General features: G+C 36.5%; 1 protein-coding gene across 10 annotated transcripts in view; it reads left to right on the forward strand.

The window, feature by feature from the left end:
- Positions 1–22,171, forward strand: part of LOC127522650 (guanine nucleotide exchange factor DBS-like) — a 67,348-nt gene extending 45,177 nt beyond the window's left edge. For 2 of the 10 annotated variants that reach the window (XM_051912811.1, XM_051912812.1), the window contains exons 19-33: positions 2,069–2,161; positions 2,406–2,531; positions 2,694–2,915; positions 3,365–3,457; positions 4,021–4,099; positions 4,559–4,613; positions 5,398–5,492; positions 7,483–7,578; positions 8,429–8,512; positions 10,797–10,868; positions 11,947–12,036; positions 12,292–12,407; positions 14,769–14,884; positions 18,626–18,720; positions 20,822–22,171. In XM_051912811.1, coding sequence (XP_051768771.1) covers positions 2,069–2,161; positions 2,406–2,531; positions 2,694–2,915; positions 3,365–3,457; positions 4,021–4,099; positions 4,559–4,613; positions 5,398–5,492; positions 7,483–7,578; positions 8,429–8,512; positions 10,797–10,868; positions 11,947–12,036; positions 12,292–12,407; positions 14,769–14,884; positions 18,626–18,720; positions 20,822–20,922 — 1,533 coding nt within the window. In that variant the 3' untranslated portion in view covers positions 20,923–22,171. Of the gene's footprint in view, positions 1–2,068; positions 2,162–2,405; positions 2,532–2,693; positions 2,916–3,364; positions 3,458–4,020; positions 4,100–4,558; positions 4,614–5,397; positions 5,493–7,482; positions 7,579–8,428; positions 8,513–10,796; positions 10,915–11,912; positions 12,037–12,291; positions 12,408–14,768; positions 14,885–18,625; positions 18,721–20,821 lie in introns of those variants that run through there. The other 8 variants (XM_051912820.1, XM_051912813.1, XM_051912815.1 and 5 more) reach the window with 8 other exon arrangements.
- The last annotated feature ends 662 nt before the right edge of the window (positions 22,172–22,833 follow it).

A 22,833-nucleotide genomic window follows, 5' to 3' on the forward strand; every position in this document is an offset into this window, starting at 1 on the left:
CCGGTAACTGAAATCGAACTTTTTTTGAAAACTCCGGCCAGGGTGAAGATTTTTAGAAACTCCGGTTACAGCGTTGTCGCGTAGACTGTGCAATCGGAGATTTTGGCCAGTGACATTGGAGTGCACGCTGTTATTTCCTTTTTTTGACATCTTTTTTTGTCTCCTTTGTTTACCTGAGGCGAGTTTATGCAATGAAGGACATAGCCAAAATATTGCTGCTAATAGCTGTGCTAACAGGGCTTATAACATGTATAAATACATGCACAATTCTCGCATTATATTGCGGAACAGATGGTCAGAATGCAATACTACGCCCTGACTGGAAACATTCTAAAACGCTTAACGTGAAAAAGCTTAACGTGGCTTTGTTTACTAAGACAGTGTTATTAGCAAACCAAACTTAGCAAACACCTTAGCATAGGCTACTATGTACAGAAAAGCAGATGAGCTCATAATATGAATGCAATACGTTTAATTACACGCTAAGCATTTTCCTCCCATAAAGAAAACGCTTAACGTGACATTAAAAGTCCAAACTTAGTAAACACTATACTAATAAAGCATACTATACAGAAAAATTGGTTTGTGCAGAATTTGATTTTTTAATATCACTTAGCAGGCTACATTAAGTGACTTTAAGTGTTTTCTTTATAACGGTTTACTATGTTAGGAAAACGCTTAACATGTAATTAAACACATTTGCGTTCATATTATGGGCTCATCTGCTTTGCTATACATAGTACGGTTTATTAGTGTGATGTTGTCACAGTCACGTCTCGTTCCGTTTGTTTTGATCGTCTTGTGCTTCTTTGTTTTCAGTTCCTGCCATTCACCATGGATAGCTGTTTGTCATTTGCATTGTGTATTTAAGTTCCTGTTCTGTTCAGTGTCCGGTATTGTTGTATGTTACTCCTGTTTGCTGTTGCCTGTGCTTCCATTCCTTGAGATTAAACTACGTTGTAGGACTTGTATCTACTGTCCTTGTCTTCCTTGGAGTATACCTGTAACAGATGTTTACTGAGTTTGGTATTTTAATATCACTATCATTAAGCCAAGTTAAGCATTTTTCACGTTATAAGTTTTAGAATGTCCCAGTCATGGCTTATGACAATGTTTTTTTGTTTCGTTTTTTTACTTTGAATTAATATGTCACATTGTATTGCTCTGGTTCATAGAATTAATAATAATAATAATAATAATAGTAATAAAATGCTTAATAAAATGACAGTGGCCTACCTGAACCAGTAATAAACTTTTTTCCAGGCTTCTGATTGACCAATATGGATTTTGACAGCGTTTCATAGCGTGTTTTTGCATTTTCATGTGGACAGAGATTTTTTTTAAAACCGTGCTTGTGTGGACGCATTTTTTTTTAAAAACGAAGGAGGAGCAACGTTTATAAAAAATACCCGTGTACATGTGGACTAGGCCTAACAGTGAATTTACCTGACAAAATCAATATAGAGGAATAAAAATACCTTTTTCACTGCAACTTCAAAGGAAGCAAGACAATGTTGTCGAAACTAGTGCTGGATACCTGGAGTAATTTTATGGTACACTGTTTGCTAGCCTAGCATAGGCTAATGATCTCATCGTTAATACTTCCCACTATTTATTCCGAGGGTACGACCGATTGTTTTCCATCCATTTTCTTTAAAATATTTTCATTAAAGGGCTTTTTTCTGGACCTCTGTGATTAACTTCTCCGCAATGCCGTCTGCCATTTTAAATGCGCTAGCCCTTAAATTAGAATGGATTCTGATTGGCTGTCAGTGTTTTGTCGTTCAACAGCTGGAAAAAAAACATTGTTCTGAAAGTGATCCCAACGATATCGTTCCTCTGATTTGTTATCGTTATAGCTGTGGTGTGGACAGTGCTATTCTTTTATACTTAGTATGATTTTTAGAACTGTATCTTTATTGTTATCTTTATAGCTATCGTTCTTGGTGTGAACGATAAGTTAAGTTTTAGTCCAATGTGATAACATTAAACTAACATTTAGGAAAATCTGAAATGGACATAAACACAACATAAGGATTAATGATTTTCTATTCTTTTTTTAATACAGGAGTGTCAGAAAAGGTTGGACCACAAGCTTTCTTTAGATGCGTATCTGCTAAAGCCTGTGCAGAGAATCACCAAGTACCAACTGATGTTAAAGGTAAGTCTTTCAATCTTGTACTAGTTTGTTTGTATATTAAGGTGATGACCTCTCAATTGTCTTTTACTGTTCATAAAAAAATTAAACTTAAAATTAAACTAATACACTAACCCTGAACTTTTATCTATTTTACATGTAAAATGAGTCCTTCTAGGAACCACAAAAGGCACAATACTGGATATGGGGATTATTTGTGTTTTGATAGTTATGTCACTGAACCGTTTTTTTTCTGCTCATTTTACAGGAGATGTTGAAGTGCAGTAAGAACTCAGAGGGCACCGCTGAGCTGGAGGAAGCTCTGGCCACAATGCTAGACATTATCAAATCAGTCAATGACTCCATGCATCAGATTGCCATCACTGGTTTTGAGGTTTTTGCACATTAGATTATTTTTATTTCAACAGTTTACATGTTGAGCAGATATAGCATGTGAGGGTCAATATTTGGCCCTTATGAAGCCTCTTTTCTGTGTGCTAATGTAAATCTGGTGTGTGATTTTTGTTTGTGCCTGTTATATGCTTGTGTCTTTCAGGGCAATCTGAATGATTTGGGAAAACTGCTCATGCAGGGCTCGTTTAACGTTTGGACAGACCATAAGAAAGGTCACAGTAAAGTGAAAGACTTGGCACGCTTCAAACCCATGCAGAGACATCTCTTCCTCTACCACAAAATCCTTTTGTTCTGCAAGAAACGTGAGGAGACGTCTGATGGTCATGAGAAATCCCCTTCCTACAGTTTCAAGCACTCATTAAAGGTGGGACAGACACCATCACTGACTGTCAGATCAAAAGCAAAGTATCTGCATCTCAAAGACAAAGTAGCAAAATGGTTTACATCTGGCTGTACAGAATGAGCCTTATTTACTCTGAAGGCATATTTTGCTGTTTAACTTTATGTTTTGTAGTAACTTCCAATTTGCTGCAATGTGTTACCTCAAGATAGATCAATGGTTAAAGATACGCGTTAACTTAATTAATTAGTTATGGGAAAAATAACGCGTTAAAATTATTAACGCACCCACCCAGCCCCAGACCTACTTAGTTCATCTTACATTTCATAATGTTGATTGGTGACGAACATGAAGCAGGGCAACAATTCACTGCGTGATGAAGCCTTTATGCAGTTATATGCTCCTAAAATGAAAAAAAAAAAAAAAAAAGAAAAAAATGGTGAAAAAAATGATCAATGTTGTGCTTTTTTCAGATGAGCTCAGTGGGAATCACAGAAAATGTAAAGGGAGACATCAAGAAGTTTGAAATCTGGTACAATGGCAGAGAGGAAGTTTACATCGTTCAGGTACTGACTAATGGCACAGGAACACTGTGACACAAAATTGTGCTTTGAGTATATGCAGTGGGACCCCTGCAGAAAAGTCCAGCATTGCTGGAGGTATGATTTGCATTCTGGGAGCAGTATGGGATGATAGTTGCTGGTCTCCAACATGGGTAGCGGGAGTTTAGCTCAGTTTTGCTTGAGAACAGCATGATTATGGTGGTCCACTGCAGCTAGAACAGCACTTTGCCACCTCTAACTAGCATAAACCAGCCTGGATCAACATGAGATCCATGCCTGGATTTTTCAGCAGGGTAGTCTGTAACAATGTAAAAAAAAAAAAAGGTTTCTGGTGACCAAATGTGAGTCTGTTATTATATTATATGGTGTCTGTTGTGGCTGTGTTTTATTGTGAACGGTCCTGGGTAATCTGTAGATGCCCTGCCAGCCTAATTGTTTTATCTATCTATGTTGTTGTCGAATTGCATCCTGTTGTTCCATGTCTTGGCCATGAGAGGGAACTGTTGTCCCATAGCAGGAAGGTTCCCACTGTCATAGCATATGTATTTTCCTGTATTCTCTGTCAGGCTCCTTCCATGGAAGTGAAGAACACATGGGTGTCAGAGATCCGCAAAGTCTTAACAAGCCAGCTGGAGGCCTGCCGAGGTATTTCTGAGCAAACATTCCTAAACCTCATCACACAACCCTAGTCTGGTAAAAACAGAACTTTAACTAACTTGATGCAAATTATCCAGGAAGAAACATGATCCAACTAACATGTATAACCAAAATTAATTGTAAACTCACAATGACAAACTTAAATAAACTCACCCTCTAAACTCATATTTTTTTCTTTTTGCATCCTTACCCTGTATAACCTGTTTCTTCAGTGCTTAGAAACCCAAAGAGAGCATGTGATGTGGGTCTATCTGATAGAGAAGACATGATGTTATCTAAAGTTTTCCGTTTTCATTGTTGATTAGTAAAGGTAGTGAAATCGACATCAAAGACCAAACAAATCCTGAGGTGTTTTCTGTGGTATCGCTTTGTGCTGCCTGAATACAGTACGTGAACATTGACTAGCCTCTGTATGACCCCTCTCTCCCTCTCTCTATTATTGAACAGAAGCCAGTCAACTCCATCAGAAGATTACAGAGAACATCTACCATGCTCCCATGAGGTACGTTTTGCGAATTTGTTTGTGTGCGGTCATACATAAAAAATATAGATAACATTTCAAAACAAATTATGCTAATCTGCAAACAAATGATGCTCAACCTTTTCTGACAACTAGAAAAAAAAAAAAAAAAAAAAAAAAGTAAACCTCAAGTAAACCTGCATGAATTTCTTTCTTATGTTGAATATAAAGGAAGATATTTTGAAGAATGTTGGTAACCAAACAGTTACTGGTCCACATTGACTTCCATAGTATAAAAAAAAAGAAAAGAAAATATCTTCTTTTGTGTTCAGCACAAGAAAGAAATTAATGCAGGTTTAAAACTACTTTAATTTTTGGGTGAACTATCCTTTTAAATCATTCTAATATGCTGATTTGGTGCTCAAGAAACATTTCTTATTATTAGTGTTGAAAACAGTTGTGCTATACACACATACACACACACACACACACACACACACACATATTTATATATATATATATATGTATATATGTGTGTATGTATGTATGTGTGTGTATATATATATATATATATATATATATATTATAAACGCACACATTATGAGGATTTTTAAAAAATCTTTTTTGAACTTGAAAAGTGCTTGTGCTTGCCTCTTTCTTTAAAAAAATGACACTTGGTTTGCTATTTGGTTATTTAATGCATTGACATTCATACATTTTTGTTTGGTTTATGTGTTGAAATACTGTATAATACATATGCATATTCTTATGACATTTTCTTCTGATTTTCACCATTGTGTTCAGCTGACTTTGCTTGTATTTACAGAAATATGCGCAAAACAGCTCTCCGACAGTCGGATTCTTCTAGTCCTGAAACAGGCTACAGACGTGACACAGGCCCAAATATGCGTCAGAAACGAGGTGAGAGGCCTTATAAATCTCATACCCAAACAGCGCAAACCTACCAGTTCTCTAACCAATCAGCACTATTCGTCCTTCAGAGCCTGCAGCGGTCAACAAGCACTCCGGATTTGTGGTCATTTGTAGAGATAATCTATTTATCACGGAGTGTTGTCTGTCTTCCTTTCTCCTGCTTACTTTTTAACCATTTAGTGCATTTTCTTTAATTAGGACATTATCTCTAATCTCTGCTGTAATGGCTGTAAAATTGCCAGTGGGTAATTGGTTACTGGTAAGCACTTCAAAGCTTCATTCCCCTTGGCGAGGTGATTTGAGATGAAGCTCAGTTAAAATGCGGTTAACATCTGCATGAGTGTGATGAATCTTCCAATCTTCAGTTGGTCTGACCTGGACTGCTCCCATGTACCTCACCTGTGTTTGTAGATGGAGGCGTGGTTTTGGGTAAATATCGCTCAGTTTGGTCTTGCCGTCCTGTCAGGTTGCAGATTTTGAATGAGTAAAGTATTGTGACAGGTGTTTAGTTCCTCTGAGGATAGAAGTCCTCTGTGTGCTGACCCAGCGCCCCTGACAAACCCAGCCTGGAGGCAGTGCTGTGTTCAACTGCAGCGGAGGATTACGAGTCTCTGACCTGAGCTGGAGATGTTTTACACTCATAAATCACAGACTGTGGTTCCCCTATGCTTTTCCCCCCCTTTTTTTTTAAAGCCAGTGCCAATGCAATATCTACAGAGCATAATACAATATAGTGCAGATATTATACAATTTATTGACACAAATTAACACTTATTTACTCAGAAATTCTACATATTTTTTATATTATTATCTGTCTCAATATTTACTAAACATTTTTTGTTACCTATGGTACTTCAGGCTGTGAAGATAAAGGGGTCTGGTTTGGGGGTCTTATTGACTCCAGACTTTTAAATGGTAGTGCATATGGTTTAGTTTAGTTGTATTTTGGCCAAAATATTTGATTAGTCATGAAACCAATTTTTCATGAAAAATGAAAAAAAAAAAAAAAAAAAATCATCAGAGCATTTCTCACCTCTGACCTATTTTGAGCCCAGATTGGTAATTTCACATAAAATATGTGTCTTCTGCTGTATGTTTGTGTACCGTATGGCATAATTTATACATGTAGAATGAGATCTTGAATCTTGATTTGTTTCCATGGAGGTCAAATACCTTTGACAACGCTATCGGTTATCTACAGTGTGTTGCGTTGTATTATTCACTTAATTAGTTCACTTTCAAATGAAAATTACCCCAAGCTTTACTCACCCTCAAGCCATCCTAGGGTGTATATGACTTTCTTCTTTCTGATGAACACAATCGGAGAAATATTAATAAATATCCTGACGCATCTGAGCTTTATAATGGCAGTGAGCGGGATCGGTGAGTATGAGCTGAAGAAAGTGTCTCCATCCACATCTATCCATCATAAACATACACGGCTCCGGGGGGATAGTAAAGGCCTTCTGAAGCAAAGCGATGCGTTTGTGTAAAAAAATCCATATTTAACAAGTTATGAAGTAAAATATCTAGCTTCCGCTAGACCACCTTCCATATGTGAAATATGAGTGGATGTGGATGGAGACACTTTCTTCAGCTCATTCTCATTGATCCCGCTCAGTGCCAATATAAAGCTCGGATGCGTCAGGATATTAATTAATATTTCTCAGATTGTGCTCATCAGAAAGAAGAATGTCATATACATCAAGGATAGCTTGAGGGTGAGTAAAGCTTGGGGTAATTTTCATTTGAAAGTGAACTAATCCTTTAATAAGCTTTTTGTTTGCAATTAAAAGATATATGCGTTTGTATATAAGAGGAGACGCAACACCTAATATCACCTGAAAGGGTTAGACAGCATATTTGAGCTAAAAGTTTTTTTATTTCATGACAGATCCTTCTTGCTCTTGTTTCCCTGCTGTTATTTATTTCCTACCTGCTTCTTTAACCGCACTCCTCCCCTCCTCTCCTTTTATAGCTGACGCTTCAGCCAGCCTCGGCTCAGAGCGATCTGCTCTTGCTAGAAAGCGTTTCACCTTACAGGGCCTGTCAAACCGCAGGTCTCTTCCCGCAGGTAACGGCACAGCATCATGGCTCATCTCTATTTGGACTCATCTGTCATCTCATTCTGATGTGTGCCTGTTGTCCCTGTTGTTAAAATTCACTGTCATCACTCTCTGTCAGCTGTCTCTGAGATCACTTATTGCCTTTTTTCTGAAGTGAGTGACTTCTGAAAGGAATGTGGGAACCTTAAGAGCTTTGTCATCGTAGAACATTTAAATTCTCAGAGGAATCTGAATTGTGTGCAAAGCAGGTCAGCCTCTGCTGAAGACAACAGAAGAACTAAGATACTTCAAGCTCAAGCAGACGTCATAGTGTAGTGTTACACTGAGCTTACACTATTCTCTTGACATTTTCAAAACAGTGTTGGCATTTTTGAGTAGGATGTTTCATAGGTGCCATTGACTTAAATTGTGAATCTATCTATCTATCTGTCTGTCTGTCTGTCAAATCTTTGTCAAGTCAGCATCAAGTTTTGTAAAATTACAATTTCAATTTATTTTAATTCTACATCTTCCAAATACATTCATTGTCATTCTCTGCTATCCTTTTTACTTCCTTTTGTGTTTAAATACACATCTGACTTCTCACCATCGCTTTATTTTAGTAGATAGGAAAGTACAGAGAGAGATCAACAGGAAAGTAATGATAGAGAGAGCAGGAAACAGTATTAAGCAATGATGTGAGGCTTGAACTCTACCATCCATATGAGAACCCACTCAACATGTCAGAGAATGTGCACTAACGTCCATCCTCCTTAAATGTGGCTTTTACAAATGAACCCCCGTCTCTCATTTCACCAACTTCATCCTGTTTTCTCTTAAATCAGACCAACTTTTAACCATACCTGCCTTTCACTTCAGAACCCGCACCTAAGGAGACTGAAGTCACACGGCGCTTTTCTTTAGCCTCAACCGTCAGCTCCGCCTCTGCACCACGCACTAAAGGTACAAAAACTGCTTGTGTGGTTTTACTTGCGTGCATGTTCACATCTTCATCATGGCACCTGTTAGTGGGTGGGATATATTAGGCAGCAAGTGAACATTTTGTCCTCAAAGTTGATGTGTTAGAAGCAGGAAAAATGGGCAAGCGTAAGAAATTTGAGTGAGTTTGACAAGGGCCAAACTGTGATGGCTAGATGACTGGGTCAGAGCGTCTCCAAAACTGCAGCTCTTGTGGGGTGTTCCCGGTCTGCAGTGGTCAGTATCTATCAAAAGAGGTCCAATGAAGGAACAGTGGTGAACCGGTGGCAGGGTCATGGGCGGCCAAGGCTCACTGATGCACGTGGGGAGCAAAGGGTGGCCCGTGTGGTCCGATCCAACAGACGAGCTACTGTAGCTCAAATTGCTAAAGAAGTTAATGCTGGTTCTGATAGAAAGGTGTCAGAATACACAGTGCATCGCAGTTTGTTGTGTATGGGGCTGCATAGCTGCAGACCAGTCAGGGTGCCCATGCTGACCCCTGTCCACTGCCGAAAGTGCCAACAGTGGGCACATGAGCATCAGAACTGGACCATCAAGCAATGGAAGATGGTGGCCTGGTCTGATGAATCATGTTTTATATCAAGTGGATGTCCGAGTATGTGTGCGTTGCTTACCTGGGAAACACATGGCACCAGGATGCACTATGGGACAAAGGCAAGCCGGCGGAGGCAGTGTGATGCTTTGGGCAATGTTCTGCTGGGAAATCTTGAGTCCTGCCATCCATGTGGATGTTACATTGACATGTACCACCTACCTAAGCATTGTTGCAGACCATGTACATCCTTTCATGGAAACGGAATTCCCTGGTGGCCGTGGCCTCTTTCAGCAGGATAATGCACCCTGCCACAAAGCAAAAATGGTTCAGGAATGGTTTAAGCAGCACAACAACGAGTTTGAGGTGTTGACTTGGCCTCCAAATTCCCCAGATCTCAATCCAATTGAGCATCTTTGGGATGTGTTGAACAAACAAGTCCGATCCATGGATCACAATACCAAAATTTCCAAAAAAAAAACAGTTCCAGTTTCGGTGAAATTTGCTGATTCTTAATACCACAGTAAAAATGTATTATAAAGAATACACACTTTTTTTTCACAGATATTAAATTAAAGTAAGCAAGGCGATATAGACTTAATTTGTCAATTAAATATGTAATTTATTTAGCTAATTGGCTCTTTACTATTAATTTTTCATTGAATTATTAAACATTTAAAAAAATACTAAATTTAATGGATCAGTGGTAATTTTCTCTTTTTCTTGTCAGTATTGTTATTTGATTCATATATACACTACGGGGGCAGTCGTAGTAATATATTTTTAAATGTAATTTGAATTGAATTTTCAGCATAATTACTCCCGTCTTCAGTGTCACTTGTTCCTTCAGAAATCATAATATGCTGATTTGATGCTCAGGAAACAGTTGTGCTGCTTAATAATTTTGTGGAAACTGTGATAAATTTTATTAGGATTCTTTGTTGAATAGAAAGTTAAAAAGAACAGCATTTGTTTAACATAGAAATCTTTTTTTAACATGATAAAAGTCTTTATTGTCACTTTTGACCAATTTAATGCTAAATAAAAAAATACTTTAGGTACTGACCCCAAATCTTACATGCAAGCATTTACAAGAAAGCAGCCACTTGTCAGTCAAAGAGCTCTTCAGATTTAGGCAGTATTCAACTCTACCGATACTACTACAGGTCCAGCCCGCAGAGGGGGGGGGGGGGGCTGTCCCACCTATTCAGTGGCCTCTGGCCCACCCTGAAAGCCCTGTAGCCCACCTAATACCTCCTTAGAACTGAAACTAGGCTTTCTACACAGAAACTGGCAGTGTTACATTTTAGGTATTTTACTATCAACCTTTGACATCCCAAGCTTCTTCATTGCACCTCGTATAAAATGTTTGAAATGCATAGAATCAAACTGTGCACTTTGTAGCAAATTAATCCCCTAAAAAACATGAAGAGACAGCTGCAGTGAATAATAAATACTGACTCTTGATAAGCTGACATTTGGGATGTGGCATGACATTTAACAGTGAAGCCCCGCTGTGCAGCTCTGAGAATTTAGATGCACATGAGCCTTTTGTTTCTTGTGGCCCCATTATTCTCTTTTATTGTGATGAAAGCATTGCAACTGGAGGGCAATAATGAAAAATTATTGTGATTATTAATCTTGGATGGATAGGTTGAAAGAATGTGATAGATGAGCTGGACTTCTTTTCTAAAAGAAATGCATGTTTGTGCTTAGTTCCTCTCTCCGCTAGCCTTAAGAGCAAGAGGCATCAGATCAAGAGCGACCCTACACCATTTGGCTATGAAGGTACCACATGGAAAGCACGGCATGTTGCATGCTGAAAATTGTCCTTGTAAGATGTTTTTTGGTTTGTTTTTATTCATTTATTGTTTATAGTAAGTGGCAAGATGGTTTTTATTTAAAGCGACAGGACACTATTTGCCAGGAAAGATGTTCTGGAAAAATTACCATGCAAGTTTGTGAACTTACAAAATCTTTTCAGTTTCAGGGTCACCTCTATTGGGACCTTTTGGTTTACATCCATTAACAGGGCTCTAAAAAAGTTTATAATGTTAATGTATACTTTCTAATTTTTAAATATAAAATGTATTTTTTATATTTTCTTATATACTTATATATTATCTATTACCAGGCCTCAATAGAAAAAAAAAAATTAGATTAAATTTAAAATATATTATAATGAATGACATTTTATTTTTTACATGCATTTATCATTTTATAAGTTGTATTATTATTATTATTATTAATAATAAAATCATTTTAATTCATACTTTTTAATTTAAAATATATTTGTACATGTATTTCTTACGTTAATATTTATTTGAACTTTTTTCTTTTTTTTCCATTGAAGTTTTCTTTACTAAAAAATGCAAGAACAGTTTGAAATTATACATTTATTATAATTATACAAGAAACTCCAAAAAAGCCATAAATACATTGAACACTTTTATTAAAAAAAAATGGCAAACATGGCCAAACATTACTGATTTGTAATTTCCAAGCGATGCTTACAGATGCTACCAACTCAGTTTTGAAAAAGCCTTATCTGTTGTTGAGCCTGCATTAATCTTGTAGATTTCATGCTTGTTTTTTTTTTTTTATCTATTCTGATTTCAAGTGTTTATGCTTGTGCTGTGGTGTTGTGGTGGTGGTTTTCAGCTCATGTCAAGTGTGTATCATCCTCCAAATCCATAGTCTCTCTCTTTTTTTGTGCTCTATATCTGATAAGGTTGTGTTTAAATTTCGATGGTTGCAAAAGACTTCCTGTTGTTGTTTTTTTTGCATGATAATGTGAGGTTTTGCTTCACATGCAGTTCTACCATTATAGAGATCATGTTTGATAAAACAGTGAATTTTCTCACAGACACCATGCGAGGTGCACATCCCACTGAGAGCAAAAGTAAAGGTACCGTCGGTACCAAGCCCGCTGTGCCGAGGTCTGCGTCTCAACCAGGTAATCATGTGAAAAAAGGCAGCGATATGCCAGTCATATTGGGTTCTCTCGGGTGTTTTCGTCTATTTTCATTCCTCATTCGATGCCTGACAGTGACAGAAAAAGTCAGAGTTATTTTCATTGAGTGCTTCAACATCTTGTCTACCTTTAACAGAAGATTTTTCCGGAAAACTCAAGCACTAGACTATTCCCTTTGCGTCATCTCTCATAAATTTTTTTACTGAATGATATTAACTCTTGTGTACTATTTTCCAGGATGGAGTCAACGGCGTCTGCCGTCAATGGATGCTGAGGATTTTGAGACCATTCCTTCTAGTGCTGAAGAACTCTCCATTTCCTCAGATGGAGAAGATGAAGGACATAACAAAAACGTAAATGTCTTCATCCTCATTTTGTCCACATATCTCACCTTACTCTCATTTCATCGCTCATGTCAATAATAATAATAATAATAGGTATTATTAATACTTTTGCAATTTCATTTCAAAATTGATTTTTACATTTATTTATTAAGTATTTTAAATCATTTTAAAACATCATTTACTATTTACTCTCAGTGTTGGGGTTAACTCATTATAAGTAACTTGAGTTACATAATCAGATTACTTTTTCAAGTAACTAGTGTGATGGAATTTTTAATTAATCATAACTAACATTTCTTTTTCTATGCAGGAATAACATTTATATGCTTTTGAAACCTAAAGGTCCACAACATTTGGGCCTAAGTCAGTGTGTGTCTGAATCATGTCCAAATATAAGAAAAGTGGAAATGAAACTTAGGGACAGCTAGACAACTATCTAAATATAATAGCCCCATGATATTGAGTAACCAGTGAACTAATAAACACATGATTTGGGCAGATCTTGCTTTATCTAGTAACATGAGGGTTTGACATATGAAGAAACAATCATATTGTAGAATGCTTTACCATGCTCCTATCCTATATAAACTGTTGTATTCTTTTTGCTGGTGGGATTCTCTGTGATTGATACGAGGTCCTCCGGCCGTGATTAAAGCATATTCTAAGGCATAGTCTGGAGTCTGTTTGGTTTTGGTTTTTAGGCTGCACAGCAGACTAGGCACTAGAGAATCTTATTTCTATACTCAAGTGATAGTGTTTAGTGGAGCACTAAAGATCTTATTACCAGGTGATAGTGCTCAAACAGACCGAGACGTCGGCCGACTCGAACAGGTATTGAAGTATGCTTAGTAGAGTATAAATTCATAGGTGTCTGGGACACCCGGTTTAACTTTAAGTCAGGTGCGTAGGAGAAAATCTACCACACTAGTAAAGTAACAATTTACTTTTTCAATTTACAACAAAATATCAAAGTTACTTTTTCAAATAAGTAACGCAAGTTACATTTTCACTTTTATTGACTGACAGCTCTCCTGTCCCCACGTTAGTTCAAGACTAAATGTGAACATGCATTTACTCATCTCACTTGCACGAAGACATTCAGTATTCTTCAAAATGAATAAAAACAGTGAAATGCAATCTCAGAATTGTATGCAAACCTGTAATAATGAACTATATTAAATTACACAAATATACTTTATGTATTTAATCTCACTTTATTAACCAATGTCTGACATTCAATGATCTAATTCAACCTTACTAATAAGCAAAAATGACCTTAGATTAGATTTAGATAAAAGAGTGTTGAACTTCCATCTCCTGTATCCTATTCTTCTTTAATCCAGAATGGCAGCACAGCTGAAAGGTTTGTTTGAGCTGCGCCCTCTACTGTACAGTCATAAATATGCATTTCCTTCAGCCTGAGACTTATTCATTTCATTTTGGTCTGAAAGGGTTTTAACATTTGCCAAAAATAGAACTTTTTTGTTGTTTTTAAAAAACAAAGAAGCAAGCCCAGCCCAGGTGAGAAAAAGTAATGTAAAAGTAATGTAAGGAATTACTTTTCATAAAAAGTAACTTAGTAATGCAGTTACTTTTTTAGGGAGTAAAGCAATATTGTAATGCATTAACTTTTAAAAGTAACTTTCCCCAACACTGTTTACTATTTCACACACATTAAATATTAAAGTAGAATATTATGTTTTCTTTTTAATAAATTGGCAAGAATACCCGTAGTTTAAAATTATGCCGTTTAAAAAAAGGCAAAAAAGACATTTTGAAAAAAGTCCAATGTCATCCTTTTCAAAATATCTACCACAGAAGAAAGAGAGAGAATAGGTTTGGAATGGCATTAGTTTGAGTAAATGATGACCAAATTTTCACCTTTGGTTTACCCGTCCCTTTAAAAGTAAAAAAAAGAGAGATTTTTTATTTTTATTTATTTATTTTTTTTGCTGAATTTAAGCAAGCTCAGATAAAAGATAGCAACATTTTACAATTAGTAGAAAGGAGGCCAGATTATGTTTGACTTTTAAACACCCAGAGGAGTTTCTCTGTGTTTAATCCTCCTGCCTGATGAATGAGGAATCTAGATCTGCTTTAAGTGAGGCTTGATAACAGCTATGCAGCAAAAAGTCATTCAGAACCTCTTTAATGGTGGCTAGAGGGAATTAAAGTGCACATACATGGTTCCTACCACCAGAGGGCATCATTGAATAAACAACAGATAAGATTTCTAAGACAAGATTGACTAAACACAGACCCCTGCATGAATCTTAATTTTCCTGCCCATTACCTCCCAGTTCCAGGAAACCCAAAAACTGGTGCCATGACCCTGAAATAAATTATGCACCTCTTTGTCTCTCTCTTAAGGGGGATAATGAGCGCTATCAGGTGCAGCTGACGTACGAGTCAGGTACCGCTCAGGATCTTTCCGTGGAGGCGGGGGAGTTAGTACAATTCCTAGAAGAGTCGGAGAATGGCCACTGGTGAGTAATGAGTGAAGTCGCCATCCAGATATATTCCTGCAGGCGTCACATGCTGCAGTCAATATAGAGGGCTTCACTAAAAACCTGACAATCACTAATGAAACTCACACATAGCTCACTTTGTTTGAGATCTCATTGTTGGTTCTCTTAATATCATTATTCTAAGTTTTGCTTTAAATACCCCACACAATTAAAATAAGTGTTTCATAAAAATTTTATCAGAATCAGTAATTTGTTGATTTATTCAACAAAGCCATTCTCTAGAAATTAGAAATTGGGTTAATGACATTTCTTGTGTCATTTTGTTTATTTTTTTAAAAAATACATTAAACATTTAATTGACTTAATATACCTATTTTATGATAAGCTTCATTTTAATTTCAATAGTAAAATTATTTTTTGTCAGGGTGATAAAACTGCCCTGATGTTAATGAAGAAAAAAAAGGGAAAAACGCTCTTTTGAATGAATGAGTAATATACTTGAAGAGAAAAAATATTGCAAAAAATACATCTTATTAATATTTTAAAAACCCAAAAGGCATGTATATATAATTAAGATGAGTTGAGTACATTCACGTGTGCAATATGTTATGTTATTGCACCAAATGACATTTTCAGAGTTGCTAAATTGAAACTTCTTGAAAATGGTAGGTGAAACCAACATTTCTAAGTGCATTTCTAAGAAATTGGCATGTGTTATTTGCAATATATTTTTTCTTCATTATTATTTTTTCTTTTCTCTTATTTGTCATTTAACCAGTTGCCTTAAAAAGCCGAGATGAAAGAGAGGTTTCACAGGGGTCTAATGCACCTCATTTTGGGGATGATGAAATACCACCTAATCTAACATTCCTAAACTAAAATGAAAAAGCCAGCCATACTCTAAAGTATCTCATACATATTTAATCTTGAAAACTGTCTCCAGTCATTTTTCTGCTTTGTAAAGTGTTTCAAAGTTTTCTTTGCTCACCAATCAACCCCCTCAAACCCTTCATAAGAAGTTTTCAGGCTTTCATGGATGTGGATGTTTTGACATTGTGCAGTGATGAGCCAAAGTTAAGGTAGCTTGAGCCACAGGATGCTTTAGAGTTTGCTCAGTTGTGTCAGGAGGAGTGTATGCAATACACAGCCAAGAAACTTGTGGATGGGCTGTACTGTCTACATTGATACTGATCGCCAATATCACAACATAATCCCAATAAAACTTAAAGCTTTATCCTAAAAAGTTCAGCTTTCACTGTGCACTCTTATTAAACTTGACCCAAACAGGACATGTTCTGCTGTATTATCCATGTTGGTCCTGGAAAATGATCAAGATTCAAGCTCCTAGAAATCAGGGATTAAACATTTATTTCAGTCGACATGCTAATAATTTAATTTACTACGGGCTCTACAGTATTTAGAACATTAGTGACTCTTACTATGTAATTGCTTGTATTGTACAATTTCTAACAACAGGTAATAGTTATGAAGCTCCCAAGGGAACATGGTAATGGAAAAAACTCAATTATATTTAAAAAGTTATTTAAAAAGTAAAAAAAGTTGTGTGTTCCCCCAAGAAACTTTGCGTTTGCACACAAAAGCATTAAAATAAAGGCTGTGTCTGAAATTGCCCTCTAATAGGGCACCATTTAAGGGGACAGCCATGTGTAGTGGTGTATGAAATGATTGCGGATGTTATTGAGTGCACTCATTAATCCCATAATGCACTGCAATAACAAGTGTATAACTTCCTCCCATCTCAATTTTCCCATGACCATGTCCCTTTATGGGTTCCGTAAAAAATGAATAAAACCTAACTGAATGAATGTAGGTGCACAACACATTAAAATTTTTTTAAATACAATGAAATTCAAGCCCAAAGTATAGTTCACTTTTTACGCGTACACGAGGGTCAGCGTACAACGCACGTGACGCGAATTTCGTCATCAGAAGACTTGTACGCGCAGGTCCCACATGCGCATTAAATTTTTTTTGTAGTAATTAGTTTATCCACTAGGTGGCAACCATGCCCTGGGGGCGTCGATTCACAAGGTAGTCAAATAAAAATGCATGCATGGAGGCCTACATAGACGAGAGATTGTGCGAAGTGGTTAGAAAGTACCCTCATTTGTACAACTCTAGCATGAAAGAATACAAAGATGTTTACATGGGTTGTAACTCGTGGCGAGAGATTGCTCAAAACTGCGAATGCTTCGAACACCTATGTATTCGTACGAGTCAAATGAAGTATACTTTCCAATCTGTGCGTTCGACTGTGCACGTACACTAGTGAACGTGTAAAAAAACGAAGTGGACTTAAAGGAACACTCCACTTTTTTTGAAATTTTTTTGAAATTTACCATTTTGGAATCCATTCAGCCGATCTCCGGGTCTGGCGGTACCACTTTTAGCATAGCTTAGCATAGTTCATTGAATCTGATTAGACTGTTAGCATCTCGCTCAAAAATGACCAAAGAGTTTCAATATTTTTCCTATTTAAAACTTGACTCTTCTGTAGTTACATTGTGTACTAAAACCGACGGAAAATGAAAAGTTGCGATTTTCTAGGCCGATATGCCTAGGAACTATACTCTCATTCTGGCGTAATAATCAAGGAACTTTACTGCCGTACCATGGGTGCAGAAGGCGCAATGATATTACGCAGCGCCTGTGACGCCCTGATTGCACAGGGAGCGTGCCTTGCAACCATGGAGACAGTGAACTAAATAGGAAAAATTTTAAATAGGAAAAATATCGAAACTCTTTGGTCATTTTTGAACGAGATGCTAACGGTCTAATCAGATTCAATGAACTATGCTAAAAGTGGTACTGCCAGACCCGGAGATCGGCTGAATGGATTCGAAAACGGTAAAACTCAACTGTTTAACTCTAGGGGAGTTGGAAAATGAGCCTATTTACAAAAAAAGTGGAGTGTTCCTTTAATGCTGCCTTCACAAGCTATCGGAAATTTGATAATTCCCACTTCTGAAGTCATGATTACGAGCTCATCTCATTCAAGTTTCGAAATGGGAGGGCGTTCATGTGCAATTTTACCTAGGAAACTTGTATTTATAATAATTCCGAGAGCACGTGAAGGCAGCATAAGCCACAAAACCACGAAAATGCTCCTGACCACAAGGGGGCAGTGTCAACTTGGAAAATTAAGATTTTCACAGTCAATGTTATGGATTTAAGTTAACTAAATATATGTTTTAGGTCAGACGTTCGTCCTGCTGGATTAGATTAGCATATATTGTCCTCCAATTCTACAGCAACTCCTGGCTAGTAGTCGCCTGCATTTATGTTGTGTTGTGGCTTAATTTCATTGTGTTTTGAACTTTTTTGATAAGAACATTAGCTGTGTCTCATTTTGAAGGCTGCGTCCTCCGGAGGTCACATTTGTTGGCTGCATACGTCATTGAGGCTGCTTCATTTCAGTAAACTGACCACTACATTAAGAAATTACAACAATTTATGCTTCACTAGGAATAATGGTCAATTTTATAATGGTTACTGTTCTGAAATGAAACATCCTTTATGATGGCCGACAAATGCGACACATTTGAAATGAAACACAGCTGTTGTTTGCTGTTATGGGCCACCATATATAACAGGTCCACCAAACCTCTTTCGTCGTTTGAATGAAAATTCCGAGGAGTCAGCCAATCATATTGACCCCTTGTTGAGCTCCAGGTTCTCTAGCACAAATCTGTATGTTCGTGCTGCCGTTGAAGATGAACACTGTCTCTCATGTTCTAGGCTAGTCAAGAACCTTAGAACTCAGAAGACAGGACTGGTGCCACCCACTGTCCTGCAGTCCACAGCAGAGGAAGTAGACCTATACAGTAACTCTGGTACCGCACACCAATCCCAGGAAGAGCAGCAGAAGGGCATGACTGACATTACCACTCTGGACACATTTAGTTCAGACTGATGGTCCCCATAAAATTCATTCACAGATATTTGACACATATTGTATGAGGATTACATTTTTTGTGGCGATGCATTAGATGATGCACTTTGAGCTCTCATGTCACTCAGTCCCTTCTTGCTGTAACACATATCTTACATGTGAATGCACACAAGACACCACCGTGAAACATACCGGCTGTAATTTAAGATCTAGGTCAGTGGACGGCAAGACTGGCGGAGGCACCTGTATGCATTCTGCTTTTTTTTTTAAAGAGGTGTGCATGACATCACCTCCACAGGCATGCACTTCATTCTATGAAACCCTGGCGTGCTCACAACGCCACTTTTGTTCTTGTTTATCTGTTTTTTTCAAACTTTTGCTACTAATAACAAGGGGCTGCATATTCCCTTAAAGCTTTGACTAAGAGCAGAGGCAGCTCTGGACTCAACTGTAAGGATTTTTGTCCTGTTAAAGGGTTAGTTCACCCAAAAATGAAATTTCTGTCATTAAGGACTCATCCTCATGTTGTCCCGCACCTGTAAGACCTTCGTTCATCTTCAGAACACAAACTAAGATTTTTTTGATGAAATCCGAGGGTTTCTGAACCACACATATGCAGCATCTTTGTTGGGTGAACTAACCCTTTAACACTGACCACAACATATATACATACAGTAAACATACAGTAAAAACGGTAATAATGTGAGATATTATTACAATTTAAAATAACTGTTTTCTATTTTAATATATTTAAAAATATATTGATTAAAACAATCACTTTTGGTCAATATAATGCATCTTTGCTGAATGAAGGTAATAATTTAGGTTTAATAAAAAAAAAATGTACTGACCCCAAATTTTTGAACGATAGTACATGTATATATGCCAATAATATTATTACATTTTATGTATTATATATTTTGCTAAATATAATTGTATAATTTTAATATATAAATAATACATTTAAAATGTAGAAATGAAAATACATAAATTTAGTAATGTTACACAAATGTGATAATCTATAAAAGTAAATATATTTAAATATAATAGATATAAAATAATAAATAAGATAATAAATAAAATAATATAATAAAACTGTGTGTGTATATACACATGACATTTATATACATTTATATATTTACACACACATATATATATATATATATATATATATATATTTACTAACAATTAATGTCATAAATCAGAGGACTATATATATATATATATATACACACAAACACACACACACACACACTGACAAAAATAATGTAATTTATGTATATATTATATATATAAGATAATAAATAAAATAATATAATAATATAATAAAAGTGTGTGTATATATACACATGAAAGTTTTAAATATAATATAATATAATATTTCTATAATATAATATGTATCATCATAATAATATATAATATAATAATATGTAACATTATATATACATACATACATATATTTACTAACAATTAATGTCATAAATCATAGGACTGTATATATATATATATATATATATATATATATGACATTAATTATTAGTATATTTATGTGTATTATGTATGTATATTGGGAAAATTACTTTTGTATTAATGTATTATGTATTTTATCATATTACATTATATTAAAATATAGTTTTATTTGAATAAAAACTAACATTTTCTTTATGACAAAAATATTTTATTGCTTCATCCTTATCATCCTATAGATTCATCCTTATTGTTGAGTCCTACAGCTGTTTTGGGCTGAATATATACACTGAAGTCTCTGTATGCTTTTCATGTTGCGCTTCAAGCTTCTTCACCTGTGCTCACGAGCAGGAACAAAACTGCCTCATCCCATTTCAAAAGACGTAAAGCACAGCAATAACTCTGAAGGTTTGCGTCTTTGTCATGTCTTTTCTGTTTTCTTGTTTGTATGGATCTTGTCCTTGCTATGATCGAGTGCTATTGCAAGGTCTGGTTTTGTTTGCACCTGTTTCCTGTTGCTGTAGATGAAAAGACTGTACAGTACGTTACTTAACTCACCTTTTTTTTAATTTTAGATATTTTCAGTGACCTCTGCACCGCTGCCCTCACCGATACAGAGGACGCAGACGACAGCACCTGGCCGTGTCCCGCTCAGGACAGCAGATTTGCATGCTGAACGTGCCGTGATGTGTCCTCGCTTTCCGTAGTGCCATGCTTATACATCATACTCGACAACAGCTCGATATCTTTTGTAATACTACACAGACATCTGCTCCGCTGAAGGAATAAGTAAACTCTGCTGCTATATGACCGTTTTGATGAGAAAGACTGACCAGAACAGATTCCAGTCTTTTCTGGCCTTCTCCAGAGCTGATGTGACATTGACAACATTCTGCAATCGTGAGTCAGAAATTCAACATGCAGCCTTCGTGCGTTCACTCTGCTGTGCCTTAACAGCAAATGCAGGGGTATTTGAAGGGAAATATCTGGATACAATCGCAACAGACTTCTGTGAACACCAGACATTGTGTGGTATGATATCTGCACCGAGATGGCCATCTGACAACACTGAGAGGAAGAGACTCTAGACCGTTCCGTCCTGCTGAAACTTCTACTGAAATGCTTAAATATACTTGATTGTTTTGTTGTTTATTTCTTATTTGCTTATGAGACTGTTGGTCAGAAACACAGCACTTTTGATGAATTAATATTCTTTAATGTACAATATTTATACTCTCTTTTATATTCTGACATGAAAGCCATCTGTAAAGTTTCGTTCCTCTGCTGTTTGGAAAGCTGAATATCTTTAATCCTCTTCACATATTTGCCTCTACTTGATATATTCATCTCTATCATGGTGTGGTTGTACATAAAAAAATCTTGAAACATAGTTTAAATGTGTAATATTTACAGATTTTTTTATATTTCAGATGATTGTTGTAGCATAAATATTCCAGCTTTGCTGTTATTTTACAGTACTGCTCGTGAATGTTGTCAGTTTGTGCTAAAAAAATAACAGAATCCAATACAGAAATCATATGTACTGTATCCTTCCTGCTATGACATGAAGAACCAGACAATAGTTTGACAGTGAATGTAGTAATGATGCCAAATGTTTCATCTCATAACCGTAAATATCCACATATGATTGTGATTTAAATATAATTAGTGGTTTGATTACTTTCCATATCAACCTGATCTTACTGGTTTGCTTTATTTGTTTGTATGTAAATATCTAAGCACAAAGATTTGATATTGAATGCCGACGTAATTCTTGGTAGTATCATCATTCTGTGTTCATATACATATGTGAATATTTTGCTTTTACAGCTTCCCTATGGATAATATTACAGCTGATGTGAATATGTATTACATGACTCTGTACATTTTCAAATCCATAATGAAATACATTCATTACAAAACCATATATGACTTTTCATACGGAGACTATGAAACCTCAACCAACAAACAAGTTAGATAGATAGAAATGCCAGGAACTTCCGCTTGAAAACTGTTCCATCAGACTGTTTTTTGGTTGTAATTGGAAGCTTTATTTTTAAGAGAAGTGCACGTCTGAGAGAAGGGCAGCGAGGAGAGAGAGGGACAGGCAAGATTCGCTTGGCTTTGTTCTACAGAGGGTGCTTTCAAACTCCCAAAAACTCCTGAGGGGCAGCAGGAGAGTAAAGCAGAAGAGAGAGTGGAGAGAGTGGGACACAAAGACCCAGAGAGATGTGACGAGAATTGAAACCGAATTTTAAAAAAGTGCACTCGAGCAGCCTTCACTTTGTCCTTCGGTTTGGCTTCAGGTGTCTAAAGATTTTGAAGACACCTGGCAGTCTATTTATCATGAGTCGTTCCCGCCCGAAACCAGGCCGGGCAGAAGAAAATGAGACTTCTGTCAGCAGGAAAGGGGCTGCTCTTTTGGACGAGAGGAGGGCAGGCTGAGTCTCAGTGCACTGTTTGAAAGGCAGTTAATGGGGCGAGATCACATCAAGACCGCAGGATGATAGATTTTATTTCTATAACATAGCTTTTGGACAAAAGAGTTAACATTTAGGTTATTAATGAATGTGAAACTTTGCATTCG

The sequence above is a fragment of the Ctenopharyngodon idella genome, chromosome 11 (genome assembly GCF_019924925.1).
Source record: "Ctenopharyngodon idella isolate HZGC_01 chromosome 11, HZGC01, whole genome shotgun sequence".
In the NCBI taxonomy this organism is placed as follows: Eukaryota; Metazoa; Chordata; class Actinopteri; order Cypriniformes; family Xenocyprididae; genus Ctenopharyngodon; species Ctenopharyngodon idella.